At 32.6% G+C, this 18349-nt stretch overlaps 1 protein-coding gene across 1 annotated transcript in view; it reads left to right on the top strand.

Annotated features, from left to right (window-relative positions):
* Positions 1–18349, top strand: part of LOC149805295 (uncharacterized) — a 78490-nt gene that overhangs the window by 59527 nt on the left and 614 nt on the right. The window contains exons 15-20 of the mRNA XM_089933901.1: positions 2747–2910; positions 3831–4004; positions 6435–6690; positions 9858–10015; positions 11838–12011; positions 15587–15796. Of these exons, the coding sequence (XP_089790027.1) occupies positions 2747–2910; positions 3831–4004; positions 6435–6690; positions 9858–10015; positions 11838–12011; positions 15587–15796 (1136 nt within the window). The remainder of the gene's footprint in view (positions 1–2746; positions 2911–3830; positions 4005–6434; positions 6691–9857; positions 10016–11837; positions 12012–15586; positions 15797–18349) is intronic.

Below are 18349 nucleotides of genomic sequence, written 5' to 3'. Positions count from 1 at the left end.
CATTAACATATAAACTTAAGTATAATGGGTGGTAACTTTCCTGATATCATGAAATGTACAAAAGTTACACTTATCTTTAAGAAAGGAGAAAAGGAGGATCCAGGTAACTCAGACCAATATCCATTCTACTGATATCAAAATTATCTGAAAAGCATGTAGTTATACAGGTCTATGAATATTTTGAAACTTACTTTCTAGCTCTTAAGGTACAGGATTTAGAAAACATCACTCATGTCAAACAGAACTCACAAAATTGACAGGTTTTTGGCTAAAGAAACAGATGATGGTTCTTTGACTTGATTGTTTTCCATGACTTCAGGAACACTGATAATGAAATTCTACTGCAAAAGTTGAAGTATTACAAGTTTTATAATTCTTCTTTTTACTGGTTTAGATCATAGCTAAACCAAATGTCTCAACCAGTAACCTTTGGCAATATTAGTTCACAAACTAGCACTGTTCATTCAGAGGTCCTTCAATGCTCTGCTTTTATATACTGAATTCACAAACACAGATTTGTTTGCAGATGATGTAACCTTCTATAACTCTAGTTCTGATGCTGAAGTTATCCAATGAAAATTAAATAAAATGTATGATTTTGTGAATGTCACAAAAGCTACACAAGTTAGGTAACTTGTAATTATTTCTTACAATAAATAATCATCAGTTAGAAATGTCAAACAGGATAAGCTTGTTGGTTTGTCTGTAGATGGTTTTTCTGCATTTCTGAGATTTTAAGGCGACTAGGTGTTAATTGTTAATAATATAACTGAGATTTCTTTGAGAGGTGTGTATAGAAATGAAAGGCACTTGTCTTTTATGATTAACCATTAGATGCATTTTTTTCAAAGCATAAGTGATGTATGTAAAATTTATTGTTTACATGATATTTATAGGAGACTGATACACACTGCATGGCAAACAATTGATAAAAATATTTTGATGCATGTTGCTTATTTTAAGATGACTAGATGATAATTGTTAAGTAAATGTATAAAAAGTATTCAGAAATCCTTCAATTGTGAATACCTATAAATCATTATAAACAGTCTTGCTTTCATTACTGTTCTTGTGGTTAATTCATATCTAGGCATGTAAAGGAAGAAACATGCAAGAAATTTCCAGTTATTCTGTATTAAAATGAGTATCCCTGGTTAGAATATTGTTACTGATGCTTTACAAAAAGGTCACTAGCAGATGATATTCTGCGCATTTTTGCCTGGACGATGGGCAGCCTGGCAGTTTCTTCTATATGCAACCACCAAAATTGACCATTTTGAACAAGGCACGCTAAAGCAAATTCAAGCAATAAATTACAAATACAGATACTAACAGAAAGCCTGATTTGCTTTATGTTTATGTATGTATGTTTTGCAACAGTATCTTGAGATTCATTTAATTTATTTCAACTTCCAAACACCTTATAAGCTCAACTGTAAATCTGCCAGCATACCATAAATATTGCTGCTGATGATGTCATTCGCGAACTATCTTTTGTATGTTTCATTTTTCAGTTATTGGTCTCTTACATAAACATTTCTGTCTCTTACTTAAACATCTGTTTTCATTCAAACACTTTTCAACTACCCATTTATTTGTCTAGTCCACCCCAGTAGATGGGAGGGAATTGTCTCCACATCCTATCAAACAGCACTGGTACCTTCTATCCATTTATCTGTCCATATATATGTACATATCTGTTTGGCTTTTGAACTGTATCTGCATTCTAACCCATTCTCACATACATAACTATCTACATATATTACTTAAATATATTTTTTATATCTTTAATTATTTCTATATGGTTTTAAGGTGCCAAAAAATATACAATGAAAACAAAAGTTAAATATAACCTAATTTCCTTAAAATATCCCACATTTTGTTATCTTAGTTTGTACTTATGTTTATGGATAGCTCAGATCTCCCCATGGCAAATTAAATTTTCCAGTCAGCTTGCCCCTGGCAATTAGACTTATATAAAATTTGTAAATCCCTGCTTTTCTTAAGAGGGCCTCAAGGGAGAATAGTCCTTGACTAAATGAATCACCCTCAATACCTACAATATTATTATTATCATTATTATTATTATTATTATTATTATTAATGACTTTACTCTTTGGCAATAACTTTACACTAAGTCCAGATATCTTGGCTAGGACCAGTTCTGTCAGTGCCAAATTCATAAAGATTTAGTTAAATCTGATTCAGTAGAAAATACAGTGAAACAAGCTGATTATCACTGCACTGTGAAGGAATTCTTATCGAATACATATAAAAAAATTCTTCAGTTTATTTATTTGGACTGTCAGTATATTATTAAATCTTCTCAAGGTGAAGTGAATTGCCTGACAGTCCATGTTGCTGTGTGGGCTGTCACTATGTGCCAAAGTCAATGAGTGCATTGTGCTATAAATAGAACATATGTTGCTTGAATGATTCCATTTGAAGGCTAGTGGAGAAAATTTAGAGCAGTATAGTTTATATGTTAAATTCAACTTAACATTAACCATTATGCAATTTTTTTTATATATTTCTTATCTTTTTTCACTGAAGACTGTTTGATATGCCTTAAAATTTGGAGAGAATTCATTCACCAACAGTGAAACTGGGAGAGTAACAAGAACTGATCTTTCTCAGCCTCATAATGGCATTGTTTTATTTAAGTAAAAACTTTGATTTTTAATGTTTCAGAGTCATGTCTTAAATCTGAATTTCATATGAATATAAAAGTACATTTCAATTGCAGGTTCAGCATACTTGACTTGAAGACAGAGAAGAAGCTGGTGCTGAATTTAAACATGAGTATTTGTTTTGAGTCACAGGGTCCATGTGTTTTCACACAAAATATTTTTAATAATACCCAAACTCCAAAGCCAGCCTGTGACTGGAGTGGCATGAACCAAATCAAAGGTATGATGTATGTTTCTCTCCAAAACTGTGCACATGTTAAAGTGTATATTAAACAGCAAAGATGGAAAACAAAGGGGTTGGTGGGTAAAGACACCTAAACCACCTATTAAATTATAAATGCAGATATGACATACTTGAACAAGAAGATGGAAATTTAATTAATGTGCCTTCCAAATTCAATATTGCTTTTTCTGGAATATCTTAAGCATTTTTTTTTTGTTGATTTTTCTAAACAACTGAATAAAGTGAGAGGGTTAAATGTGTTGCTGTCATGGACAAATAAACAAATTTAAATGAATCATCCTAATGCCTAGTCAGAAATTTGTTGAGTGACATGGCTTATAGGATTAGACTTGTATTTATGAACATTATTGTATCCTGAACATTGACAGTGTTTAATAATTTTCCCTATAATATAAAATAAGAAAAAAAGTGCACTCTAACATGCAGTCAGTGGGTAGGAAAGTTAACAGGTATCACTCAGGATTAGAGAAGCCACTGTTCTTGATGGCATATTTTTGACAATGTATTTACAAACTTCACATTGCTACCTATATATACCAGACATCAGTCACACCGGTAGTTTGGAATAAGTAACAGAACTGCCCAGATTTGCTTTCTTAATCACTCATGCATAGATCTGTGATTTGTATTGTCATACTCACAGATTTTTTAGTTACAAATATAATGGAAGTATATTTGTTCATGATGGTTGTTGGTTGTTGGTTGCTGGTGTTGTCTGCACATCAAAATGAAATACATGTACTTTACCCTTGACACACCATGGCAAGAGAACCTTGGCCTTGATTTGGTAGGATTCAAACCGACACCCTTCTGAATGTAAGTTTGCATAGATGACCTCATAGCCATTTCACTTGCAAAATTAAATCTAGATCTCACATACAGAAAATTTATTGCAGATCTGACATTGAGCAAATTCAAGGAACAGCTGAATATTGGTGTTACTGAAGTCATCGCTGGTCCTGTCATTGATGTTTTCCTTGAGAGACTTGGTCTGGCTCCTTTCCTGAAGACTCCACGATGCTCACCACATGCTGCACCATACTCTCCATCAACTAGAGGATGGAATTCTGGTAGGCAGCAAAATATGCAAGCATTCTACTAATAGTAGAAGAGAATATGTAGATGAAATGCAATGGAATCATTAAAGCATATTTTAAGTGATATTTTGAATCAAATGACAGTTAACCCTTTACTGCATACAAGCGTCTTTGGTTGCCTCTACCTGATAGGCATAGAAGCAAGTTTTGATGCCTCCACACCATTCTCATGGAAGCGCATTTGGATGCCCACTATAAACATCAACATTTTTTAGCTGGTTTTTGTAGTGCCACCTTTGAGGAAAACCACCTGTTACATACTACAATCACTGATGTAAATGACCATTATGTCAGATCACACGGTCCCTGTTTAAGCTCTTGCCGTAATCTGCTATTTAAAGTTACTGGGTCAGATTTTCCACTCTCCGAACTGGAGGTCACAGATTTCATTAAGTATTTTCCTTAGTTTGCACGATTTAAATCAAGACTATTAAAGCTTCAATAACATAGGTAAATGCTCTCATTTTGATGTAGGCATCAATGAGTTTTTATAATTTATCAAAATTCAGGTGATTTAGCAATGTAGACATAGACAAAGAACTGGTAAATTTTGACTGTGAGAAAAGGCAGCTATGGTTGGTCACATGTCTTAAGTCACTTCATGGTGAATGAGTTTCTCAAAATTTTAATTATAATTATACAGCTATTTTACTCTTAAATCTTTATATACATAATAGATGTGTACCAGAAATGTAAAATGGTTAAAACTGATTTTGAATGCAACATGTACTACACTGTTTTAACAGTTAACTGGCAGGCCTATGTGTATGGAGTCAGATAGGTAACAGGTGTTCTGTTTAAAGTGAACAGCACTGTGTAACTGTGTACATCTATATCAACTGCCTACAAAGCCATACACTCCGTGAGGTAAAGGGTTAATATAAAGTTGCTAAAGCAACCAAAGATAATTTATCCAGTATTAGTTAGATAGCTAAAAATTTGTGATGTATTGAGTACAGGAATATTTGCTTGAATTCATTATTTCTCTATCCACTTTCATATATTATTTTAACATAATAACAACAAAATCATAATTACAGGTATATGTTGTTCTCTCCCAAGTTTATGTTCCTCACAAGATTACCAATAATGTATTCTACTTACTTTTTTCCATCCTATAAATGAAATCATCATAAACTTAAAAATATACACGGATCTTAGCTTGATCATGCTGTAAAAACAATATCTGGAGTAGTCAGTTGCTCAAAATACAATGGGCTTATCTGAGAAACTTGTGGCAAACAGAAAATCAAAAGAAGCTGTATATGGCTATTTGTTGTGACCCATGAACTGAAACTTCACCTGCCTTTACAGACACATTTTGAATATTGAATGATCTCTGACTCTAATCAAAAGGGAACTTTTATCTTCTGAGATAGCTTTAATTCACATGCAGATAGGTGACTTCCATTTCTGCTGTAATAATACAACTATTTTTCCCACCATCCTCACTTTTGAATTTGACATATTGAAACCTTTTTACACTGTCAACATGACTGGAGTATGAGTACAAGTGAGATAAGAAATGTTTGCACATCAATTCGCATAATATTCCTTCATGTAAACAATTCCTTCATCATTAAGCATATTTCAGTTTGCATTCATTGAATGGAGAATGTATTTATACTAAAGCATTCCCTTTAAGCAGGGAGAAACTATTCTTTTGGTTCTGAAATACTTGGCTGCTGACCTTGGAAGGCAGGTGAACATTACATACAGGATATCTGCATTGGAAATTTGCTTGGGGGGAAATTCGAATGGCCATTGTGAACAGGTAACTGTTGAGTAAAGGTGACCATTAGGATGGGTTTGACTGTTTAAGAAAATCTGTTGCATAATTTCTTTATCAGTTAGTGAGGCAGACATGGTCATGAAAATTTGGTGACATGAAAAATGCCTAGCATTGTTTTGGTTACATTAAACATGAACCTGATAAAGAAAAACTGTAGACACCACAAGGTAATTTTTATTTTAGTGGTAAACAAAGTCATTATCTAATCTTTTAGTTATCATTATGACAATTTTGCAATCCAAAAATTTTACTTATTGATTTTTGAAAGCTGAAACCTTTTAAGCTGGTATGCCCAAACTTGAAACTTTATCAAATTAACCTAATTATGACAGTCCTAAATTTGAAATGGGCTGAAAATGGTGCCTGCATTAAAATATTTATGGTTTTGATTATGATTTTGTGAAGATATTCCTGATTCAGAGAAGATTTATCCAGAATTGAAGCTTAAGCTTTTTTTATATGTTTTTCCTTTAGATAGTAAGTAATTGAACTATTGCAGATCAATTTTGACACATACTGTATCACTAATATTGTTACCCACCTGCCAGGCAATGTGTAGACACTTTCAAATGATCTATGGTCATAAATATCTATTCTTTTTCAACTTTCAGGATGTCCAGTGCCATTATCTATGCTACCTGCCCTTCCAGACTCTTTTTCCTGCTTCATTCCTGACTACTGTACTGGTGTGGACTGCTGTGTTGAGATAAAACAAATCCAGAGAAGCTTTAATCTCTACCTTCTACTGGATGCTTGTAACTACCAGCTCACAGTTGGCATAGAAAAGTTCTCTCTCAATAGGACTTTGTTTGACTACAAATGGGGCACAGTGGAACACTTTATGTTGAAGAACATATTCCACATATAGTAAGGGGAATAGTAATTTTAATTATATGCTCTAGTAATTATTATAAATCATTATATTTTAGTTATATTGACAGTTTGTTTTCTTTCAAAATTACAAACTGTTTCTCTTGGAGACAGATCTGAGATCCTGCTAACCCCCTGTCTATACATGTTCAGCATAGTGCATGTACTGTTTTGATGGTCTATAAGCTGATAATTTTTTACCAGAAAATCTGGGCTTTGTCTTGTACTCTGAATTGACTCATATATGGATATGTCAATCAACTCACTTCATCATTTGTCATGCAGTTTTAAGTATGTAAAGAATTCTTTTTATACAAAAATACCAAAAATAATGTGTAAAAAAATTATAATTTTGATGAATAGATCATGTGCAAAACATATAGGATCCATCATTGAGAAGGATTTTAAAATATTTACATGATTGTCATGATAAAATTTATGTACATTAGATGAAATTGTGCAGGATGCACTAATAACATATGTCGTTTAAATTTTATTACATATACCAACATTAGAATAGACTAGTCAGAAAATGCATGACCATGAGAAAGACAGGTATTACATCACATTTTTCTTCTTGCACCTCATGATCAAATAAAATATGTATGATATGAGAAACAGAGAGAGAGAGAGGTTTTAGGATGAGTGTAATCTGTATTGTTCAGTTACTTCATGATTGTAATCTTACTCGTGTACAAGGGCAATACCATATTCCATTATGATTAATACCACTAAGTAACAATTTCTTCTAGTTTTAGTTATAATATCCATTGTTGCAAGAACCACAAGGTTTTACAGTTTTATTTACATGCTAATTAAATATGCTATGGCTGTGGTTAGGTCATCCAAGCTCATAACTGTTTGTGAACAAGATTCAGCAGACCAGATCAAAAAGGGGAGGCGACAAATAGGGAAATGAGGCTACCAATAATATGTTGTGAATATGGAACCATGTACTGAAAGGAAATGCCAGGTGCTTATTTAATTAAAATTCTCAACCAGTGACACCATTTATGCTTGCTGACAGAATTGTCAGTAATTTAAAGTAACTGACAAAAGCAAAGATCAAAACCTAATGCTGTCTTAAACTACAAGAAGAGTATATGCACTTACTGACAAAAGATAATCTTATTTGTTGGGAATGGAGAGGTCATTGAAACTTACAAAGAAAATTACACAGCTTGCTAATTGTTCGTTCTTGGGATTTAACCTACATGGTGTTAGATGGATATAAATATCTTAACTATGAAACTGAAGGAATATGGTAGTATTTAATAGTTCTGTGTACTATTTAGTTTGTTACTGTTTTCTCTCTTTGACAAAAGCTTCAGCTAAACAGAGGCAGGAAGGTACAAAATAGCATGAAGAAGCACTGAAATCTCTTTCTCTCTTTTTATCTCTCTCTCTCTCTCTCACTCTTTTGTACTCTTGTACCATGGCATATTCTATATTTATCATGAGGTGCAAGAAGAATATTTGCCATGGTATGCATATGCCTCCCTCTCTCTTGCCTCAAGACAAAACTGGAAAAAAATACTTTAGCATCAGTGATGCAATTTCCCTATTGCCAGTAATGTGAAGTGCCATACAGTGAAACCACTATTGTTCATGTAAGTGGAAGTTACCATAGTTTCCTTGTACACAGCATCATAACTTTTATCATATCTGTAACCACTAAATATTTAGGTTAGCTTTTTAAATGCAGCTAAAAGTACATAATTTGGGGAAATTGTTCCAAACACAGTACAGTAAAAACCTGTCTTGATCTCCATCAACACAACCTGAGAGTACTCCTTCTGCCAAAGAAACTGGTCTCTCAAGACCGGTTGCTATCATAATATGTTTGTGCAAAAAGACCAGTTTCCAAATTTGAAATTCAGCACTATTTAAAAAGTTAAAATATCAACACTCACTATTCATGTATTGTATTCTTTATTCAAATATATAGTTATTGTTAAAATAATGCATGCATTTATCTGAAAATAATTTTATATAACAATAAAGATACACATCAGTCATGAAATATGAATCAGATTTATATTTGAAGATCACATGTACATGTATTTGGGAAATGAATTTGTATCTAATTGACTCCTTGTCTTTTTTAAAACACCATTTGATATTAAGATGCTTGTTGTTAATGTTATCAGTGATCAGTTATAACTGTAGCAGTTTTGATCAGCCTTTGAGAAATATGATGGAATATATATACTATGTATATGTACCAATGAATTAAAAAAACGCATCATTAACATATCCAGAAATAGAATAGAATTATTTAGAAACAAAAGTAAAAGGTTTAATTTACCAATGAAATGAATGGATTAAATCTGTAAATAAAGGGTGTAACCAGCTGGACTAGTGTAAAAAGATGATGGCTTGATGTTTGGACTGTAATTACTATAAAATAAAAAAGCAACAAAATACACAACCCCTTAAGAATGACAATTGATTTCAGAAAACAATTCTCATCTGGTGGTATTAAAGACAGTAAAACAAAGACCTCATTCATTCCATGCTTTACAGATTAACTCCAAAATTAAGACAAATGATGTACATGACAACAACATTGACTTAGGCACTATGGTGGCAGCTAGTGATTGTTGCTTCACACTGGTGTATTGTCCATAACAAATGATGCTACATCCTTGACTGGATACATTTATGAAACTAGTAACCAGCCTTATTTTTTGTGTGTTTTTCTTTTAGGACAGACTTTACATTTGAAATAGTCATGGTTACAAGGATTAAATAAAGGACATTGGTGTTTATCTCTGTTCTCATGATAAAATCATTCATAGCAGTGTTTGTTTTGGGACAATCTACATGTAGCCTTGTTTATAAACTATAACATATGACACTACATGCATGACCTATTAAATATAAGAAACCTGTATCCAGTCTAATGTTTTGCTTTTGTTTAAAACTCTTGTTTGCTCTTCAGGTCATGGTTGTAAAGGATTAAATAAATGTCAGTGGTGTTTATCTGTTTTTGTGATGTGGTCATTCATTGCAATGTCAAAATGCATATAAGGAATTAAATTTGCTGGTCACTTTCTGCTAGTGGCCATTCATGACAGTGTGTTTATTTAATATATCTGAAAAGAAAACAGATTTTAAATGACCATAATTTATCTCAAGATAAATCTTTTATGCTATTTCAGCTTTTCAATTGAGGACCTACCAACACTGAAGAAATATTCTGTTTCTCTCAGTATCAGTGTGTGCTTTGAGTCTGTATGTGATATTCAAGTACCAGTTGTGAACCAGCTAGAGTTTCCAAAACCATTGTGCAGCTGGAAAGGGAATTTCAACCTTCCTGGTCAGTTTTCCCCAGTCTGTCATTTTTCACTCTTCCTCTCCCTGTGACTTGAAAATAAGATATATCAAAATTTATAGACTTCTGCCATGATCTTTTTCTCAAATTTGATAAAAGTATATATTTCATTTTTTTTTTCAGGACCATTTGTATAGAGGAGCCATATAATGTTACCATATACAGTTCATCCAAACACTGTGTCTTTATGCAAAAATAATGCATTTTCCTGAAAACTTTTTGTAAAAAAACTTAAATAACTGTTTGAAATAAATTTTGTAATGTGACTTCATGTGAAGAATGACAGGCATTTGCACTATATTTGCAACATTTGTCCTTTATCGGGGCTGTTCCATTTAAATATACATGGTACCTAGGGAAGGCAGATTCTGTCTAAAAAAAATATGCTCTAATTTTGTATTTAAATGATGCAAAATTCTAAACTGCATATACAGATGAGTATTCTACATTAAAAGTGCCTTCGCTGGGTCCCAGATATGTTTTACAGGAACAACCCTCAGGTAGAATGCCACTCAATTTCTAATCACATTTTTATTAATGTTGTTGTGTCTGTGTGTCCAAAAACAGTTCAAAGTGATTTGGATGATCCATATGTGATAAAGACAGATATTATGGAAAAGAGACTGATGTTTAAATTCATGCAGGACAGACTTCCTAAACATAGTCCATATAATTTTAGGTTACTGCATTTGTATGAGAAAATATGAATTACTTTTTCTGAGTAACACTGCACACTTTGGAAGTGCAGTATTAGTCCAAGAAAACAAGTGAATATTTTTCTATATAAATGCAGTAACCTTTTTATTATATACTCATTTTGTTTTATTACCTTAGGCTTGATAATAAAAAGAATACACTACAAGAAACAAAGTAATTGAATTTATACTACATAAGAAAATAAATACATACCCATAGTTTTATCAATACACAGTAACAATAATAATGTGCACATAGCACCACCTAACAACCTTTAAACTTTGTCACATACTTCCCATTAGTTTTTAAAAAATGTTTTGTTTGTTTGTCTACTTAAAATTGAAATTTAGAGTCATATTGCGAATGAATGCAAATTTAAACAACTTTTTCAGTTGGTCTGGAATGGATAGATTTTGTTTTTCTATTGATCCAATTCAATTTTGCTCAGTTGTGATGGATTTTTTTCATAGTTGAGTCAATGCCATATGATGTATGTGTGATTTGAGCAGTAGACTGGCATTGAATCAACTGCACCAGTGTTTCTGTTCTGTCACTGACTGTTTAGAACGTGCAAAACATATTAATTCTTTTAATTGAAATTATAAAAACAACGCCATGGAATGTCACTTTCATTTTGTTTCGAGTATAGTAAGGAGACTGACTTCGAAATGTAATCAAATTTACAGTACAATTTCATGTTTATCAAGTTTTGGAATGAATGACAGTTCCTAATACACAATACTAATTTTAGACACACTTGTGTTGCAGTATGAAACCAGATAGTATGGAAAACTACTGCACGATTCTGACAATGTAAAGTTAACAGAGAAAAAAATGAGCACATAATAGTTTAATTCTAACATTCTTTTTTTGTAGGAATGTTATATGAATGCTATGAATTTATGAAATTTTGATGCAGCCTTCATATCCCGTTTAAACTGGATGTAGAAAATAAATGCTAATATACGAACAAATTTGAATTATTTGTGGTATTAGGCTATAGATCTTTCTCACTATACATGTGTTTCCCAGTACATGTACTTTTACATTCTTCATGTGTGAAATATATCATAATTTTTTATAATGAAATTGACTGGGTTTTGTGTTGTAGATTTTTCCTTGGACTCCTGGTTGAAGCAAGCAGGTGTCCAGACTGGCAATATACTATCCAGCCTCCTTGTGTCACGCCTGTTTGAGGAACTGGGAATTTCACCTTATCTAAGAAGTCAAGAGTGTCTGAAGTCATCCAATCCATACAGCCCTGCTGTGAAGGGCTGGAATAAAAGTATGAATTTGCTCCAAAACAGACTATTCTTTGTTTGGTATACACAATAAATAAAAGAACTTTATGCCAGAAAGTAAATTCTTCAACAATTTTACTTGTCTTTAAACCAGAATCTGTAACCATACTCCTTGCATGACACTATATAATTTCATTTTACATAATATATTTAGCTTGCATCATCACACCTCCAAGTACCATGATGAAAATGTTGAATGCACTGAATGAGTCTTTTGATTTAGACACAAAGAGATGGAAGGTATTGGATGAATGCTTGGTGTACTTGAAATTCTGATAAAAAGTTTAACAATTTATATTGTTTCTAAACCATATTAAGAGAAAGTTTCAAATCATTCAACACTGTGACTAATGTAGGTTATTGTATATTTCCTTCACTTTTGTGGAAATCCAGTGCATTAGTATAAGATCAGATGCACCAAAACTATCTTCTCTATTAAGCACTAACTGAAAAAAAAACACCCAAAATATGAAGCATCATTTTTGTTGCATTTTCTAGATATTTTTGTATTTGACTGGCCAGATCATTCATGTTTGCTTGGTCATCCCAAGTAACAGCCAAGAGGCTGAATTCAGTACCTCTTTAATTTTTTTATTTAGAATTTACAACTATTTTCTATCTAATGCATCATACATTCCTCACTGGTTTTTAAGACAAATTTCCAGGAAAAATGAGTAAAAACTTGTTCATTTCTTTATGACTACAATAGGGTGCAGTAACAGCTGACTGTCTCTGTGTAGTGATACCTCAGATTTTTTTCATTTAAATATATGTTAAAAACAAACATTAGGTTCATTTTATTCCACTGTTAACCCTTTACCTCGTGCAAGTGCCTTTGGATGCCTCTACTCCATTTACATGGAAGCGCCTTTGGATGCCTGTACCTGATTTGCATACAAGTGCCTTTTGATACCTCTACATCATTCTAATGGAAGCACCTTTTGATGCCTGCTGTAAACATCAGCCATTTTTAGCAGGTTTTCACCACCTTTGGGGAAAACTGCCTATTAGATACTACATTCATTGGTGTGAATGACCATTACATCAGATCACGTGGTCACCGTCTTTGCTTTGGTCGAAATTTTGTTCAGTACTTACTCAAGTTTTCATGATTAGAATCACAACTATGAAAGCGTCTTTAACTTATGTAAAGGCTCTGATATTAATGTAGGCAACATTTAGTTTTTATAAATTATCAAATTCAGATGGTTTAGTGATGTAGACACAGATAAAATCTTGTAAATTTTGAGTATGAGAAATGGCAGCTATAGTTGGTCACACAGCTTCACTGACTTGATGGTGAATGAGTTCTCTCAAAATTTTAAAGCACATAAAAAATTCTTTGGTGAAAAATAATTATACAGGTATCATGATTGGATTTTACTCTGTTTTCTTTCCATACATAATATATGTGTACCAAAAATGTAAAACAGTTAAAATTGCTGTTAAATGTAAAATACAATACACTGCTTAACAGTTAACAGGTAGGCCTATGTGTGTGGAGTCAAATAGGTAACAGGTGTTCTATTTATAGTGCACTGGACTGGGTATCTTTGCTACAAGTATATTGAAGTGCTAAATAGCCATTCACTCTATATGGCAAAGGGTTAAATGCTCATGCTTAAAGGAATCTGCTTGTAAAAGTGGAATGTTTTGATCTAGTGAGCAGGGATCATGCCAATGTCACAAATTGCAAATTTTTTTCCTTATTGGCAACAAAATATACCATCTGGCCATAGTATTGGTGACAACATTTTTGGCTGTTAAAAACTGTTTATACAGTCATGGGTTTGGAGTTGAGAAATTCAAATCCGCCGTAACTGAAAGCCGCAATTTCGGTTATAAAATTGCACTGAAATCTATTGTTACATAAACAAATCCTTTGTTCGTATTGTCAAACCACCCTAACATAGCATTGTTATATCATACTCCACCAATGCTGATGTCTGGCCTTAGTACTCTGTGCTGTAACATAACCCAAATAGTCATGCTACCTGACTAGCTACAATCAACCACCTCTGAAGGCAGGAACGGGAACAACTACAATCTACCAGATGATGGCAGTTTATTTCCTTTTTGAAAAATGTACCAGAAAATATAGTTTTACTGAAACTTCAAAGAAAACTGATTACCTTTGAAGCATCGATTGTTCTGTATATATATAGTAAGACAATAAAATACAAAAATTCTCTCTACGTTAATGTTTTATAATTATTTGATGTTGCTGCAGCAGTAACAAATGGGCATTTGTTTGGTTCTTCAAAGAGGGTCTTTAGTGGCGCCTTCAATAACACATGAAACTTTATCACAACAAGCCAAAGACCTTTGATCAGAAGAAGTCAGTAACAAACTTAAAGCATTCTTTCATTTTTCATATTGATTGGAACATTTATTGTGCTGTGAAACTTTCCTGTTTGCAGTAAAAAAGTTCATGCTTACAGTCTCTACCTATGGTGGTTGAAAACCCAAATTAAAGTTCCAATATTTATAAACAATAGATATCTGGCTGTTGAGTTAAATGAAGGTGGGATATCTTGCAAAGGAATGTTCAACTTTTTAATTTGTTAACATGTTTTATTTCCCAATGAACAGCCTCATCCCCTTGGTAGCCTCAGCATAATGGTAGTTGTCTCTGGCTGATCAAAATCTAAGCCATTTTAAGTACATGTACATATAGCATATAAACAACTATAAAACTTGTATAATAAATAGCAGATTGAATTGTTTCATGAAACATGTTTGTTGACAATGGGATATAGATCAAATGAGGACTACCGTGTTTTATAGATACATTTTAGTTGTATTGTTTTCTAATGGGATTTGACTGATACATGAATTTTCTAACATATGATCGAACATTCAAATTCATGGATATTTCATATGCATGTATATTATTTAACACATTGTGTAGTGTACTATACAAATTTAAGTTGTCAAATATACAAGTGTATTTCAGACTTGTCGTCTTTATTTAATGAAAGTTTCCATTTTTTTCTCTCAGCTTAAATCCTATTCACTGACGACAGGTCATCTCTTAAAAATTTCACCTGTATGCAAAATTTCAATTTATTTTCAGCCCCCCACTTACTTATCTAAACATCCACTTATGTCAACAATATTACCATGATCATGAGGATGTTGAGATAAATGGATAGTACTGTATTATGAAAATGGTGACATTTTTTGAAAATTGGGAACAAAATATTGAGATTGCCGATTTTTGGGGCAACAACTTTTTTAAAGCCAGCGCTATCCCTCTTTTGAGTATATTGATTAAGCTTGCCTTCCTTTTATCAATTATGATGATTTGATATACCAGTTGATATCTACTTAATATGTCAATTAACAAATTAATGTCAGATGTGTCAGGATTAAATAAAGTAATAAATATGCCACATGCTATAAGTGATAATTGCAAGAAATTGAAACCAGAATTTCTTGAATGAGGTCATAGACTTTTGTAAATGCCAGGTTGATACTGACAGATTCATTCAAGCATGATAGTATTGCATGGAAGAAATAAGAAAACTATTTTGTAAAATATGCCCTTTCTTTTTAGAATGCCCATCAGACCTAAACCTACCTGCTCTACCAGACTTCCTAGTATGTCACATACCAGCTGACTGTCAGGAGGTGGACTGTTGTGTGGAGGTTCAAAAGATCAGACGCTCCTTCAATATACATCTGCTAATGGACACTTGCAACCTCAGATTCTCAATCAGAATTGAGCAGCTTGAAGCGAATATCTCTCTGATAGATTACAAATGGGGTTAGTGATTTGCTTTCATTAAGCATAATTGTCACACATACACACACACAAATGCAAACGCACACACACACACACTTTTTCAAATTGGTACATTCTGTGATTAACTAAATAAAAACAATATGTACATTGTTACATTATCTCTCTCTTACCAACACAAAATAGAATATCCTAATAATGTTAATGATATTATCTACTTATAAACATCATGCAACAAGGGCATTTTAATGGTTACTCTTGAGTCTAGAGAGCCTTCCCGAACTAACTTATTTACAACATCAATAAATCTGGCTTTTCTGTTGGGGCTACTCACATGAAGAGAAAAGAAGGCACAAGGCAGGTTTATCGGAGCCTTACTAATCCTTTATTCTAACATTCTACTGACCTGGAGTGATCCCAAGGTCTGTACTGAGGTGATCCCAGTATAATCCCTTGTTAAGAACTGAGCTGCTCCCATTCTAATAACCTGGAATGATATCAAGGTCTGAATTGGATGATCCCAGTGTAATCCCTGTTGTAGAGCTTGGCTGTTCCCAGAAGCTGCCTAAGGTGGATTGATCTCAGTCTGTACTTGGGGGATCTCAGCATAATCCCTACTCTAGATCTGGTCTGATCCCAGAGGCTGAATAGCAAGGTTATTCCCCAATGGTGAAGTGTTTGAGAACCAAGGTGAATTCATGGCATGTTTTGGTTGTTAAATCAGATGACCAGATAACTTTGTTTATAATGTGCATATGACATATAGAATAATTTAAGGTAGTGCCTAGGGATGGCAGCAGGATTTTCAGTTAAAAATGATCCACAAAAAGGAACAGGATCACTGCATGTTAAATGAACACAAACATGTTTGTCTTCTCTGATTGGTCATGAATCCAACAATGACATCTAGTGCCCCCTGAACCAAACTATTTCTTCAGCCCCAGTTGATTGGCTAGTAATGACATGATATACATAATAATTGATTATTTAAGTGCTATCTTGATTTTAATCAGATTGTTACCTACAGACCCCAAGCTAAGGCTCTACATAAGCACCCTCATGTGACAGTGAAACAGAGGAAATGGAGTCAATGATATTTATGATGACTAGATGATGATTTGCAATGATAGATGATGATGGAGGATTTCAGAACTTAATAAGACAATGAGGATGAATTCTTAGACTTTGTACCAGATGACATTAGATAGTGTCAGTTTTAGGATATTGTGAATCAGAAGAATTTGGACTTGTTTATTGTTTATTTGTAAGATGTGTGGAATTAACATATTACAAAATAGTGTGATCCATATCATTTTGAACTGCAATTTCTATACTGATATGTGACCTATAACTGAATTCATGGATTTATCATATAAATGGCTTTAAATTGTCAAGCATTATGGATTTTAATGGATTTTATTACATGAATATGAACAAATTGGAAGTTGTTACTTTATTTGTAACATATTCCACTGAAGAAAAATATTGTATTTTACACTGGTTTTTTCTTCATTTTTCCTATCAGTCTTGCAAAATATACCCTGAATTACAGAAGGGTCAAAGAGAAATTGGCTTTTTGATCCTAAAATGGTGTGGGTGGGTCAATTTATAGTTGATTCAAGTTATAATCGATTATACACAGTATATTTAATGTGTTACGTATTTGTTTTCTTCAGTTTGCATTGTGTCTTAGACATTTAATAATACCACTGATCTTGCTTATGCAATTTAGTATTCATTCATTTTTAAGTGCAGTATTGTCAAGAAAACACTTTTTGGTATTTACTGAAAGATCATATTGTTTAGTATTATATATGTCCTTCCAATTAATTCATTCTTGAATTGTTGGTTAAATAGGTAAATCTATTTATGTCAGTATTGGTAGTAACATTGTCACTTTTCTTCAAAATTAGCTTTCACTGTGATGTCAGAGTTTATTGATAATTGTGTCATTTAAATTATTTTACTGTATGTTCATAAATGTTCTTTTTTTCTTTTGTCATTTTCTCAATATTAAAAGAAAAGTGTAATAGTTCTTTGTCTTACAAGACATTATATAGTGTAAGAGTACACATACATCATTTCCACATGCATTCATTTTTTTGTATCTGACAAATTAAGTAATATCTATTTACAAATAAATTTTTGGAAAAAATATGGAAAAAAATCACAGCATTGGACTAAATTTAAAGCAGTACAAGATTTAACCATCATGCAAATCAAAAGCAGCAGGTCTACTAAGAACAAAGAAATATTAGCAAAATGTAGCAAACACTGAAATAAGCATGCATGCATAGTCATAACAAAATGACCATTTAGTAAGGATAAAAAATAATTATTCAGTATTATAACAGAAATATCTATTGTTATATCTATAGTTTTGGACATTAAATTAGTAGGTATTAAGTAACTGAACCACAACATCTACAAATAATAAGCCACCAAAAAATTTTTTCAATCACAGTATCATGACTGACAGACAAATAAACGAAAGTAAAAACAATTCATTGATAATAAAGAATGAATACAATAAAAATAGCAGACTTTATATGAGAATTCAGTATATGTTACCACCAG

This window comes from Sinohyriopsis cumingii, chromosome 2, assembly GCF_028554795.1.
Source record: "Sinohyriopsis cumingii isolate HCF-2022 chromosome 2, ASM2855479v2, whole genome shotgun sequence".
Taxonomy (NCBI): Eukaryota; Metazoa; Mollusca; class Bivalvia; order Unionida; family Unionidae; genus Sinohyriopsis; species Sinohyriopsis cumingii.
This window is presented reverse-complemented; position numbering and strand designations above follow the sequence as displayed.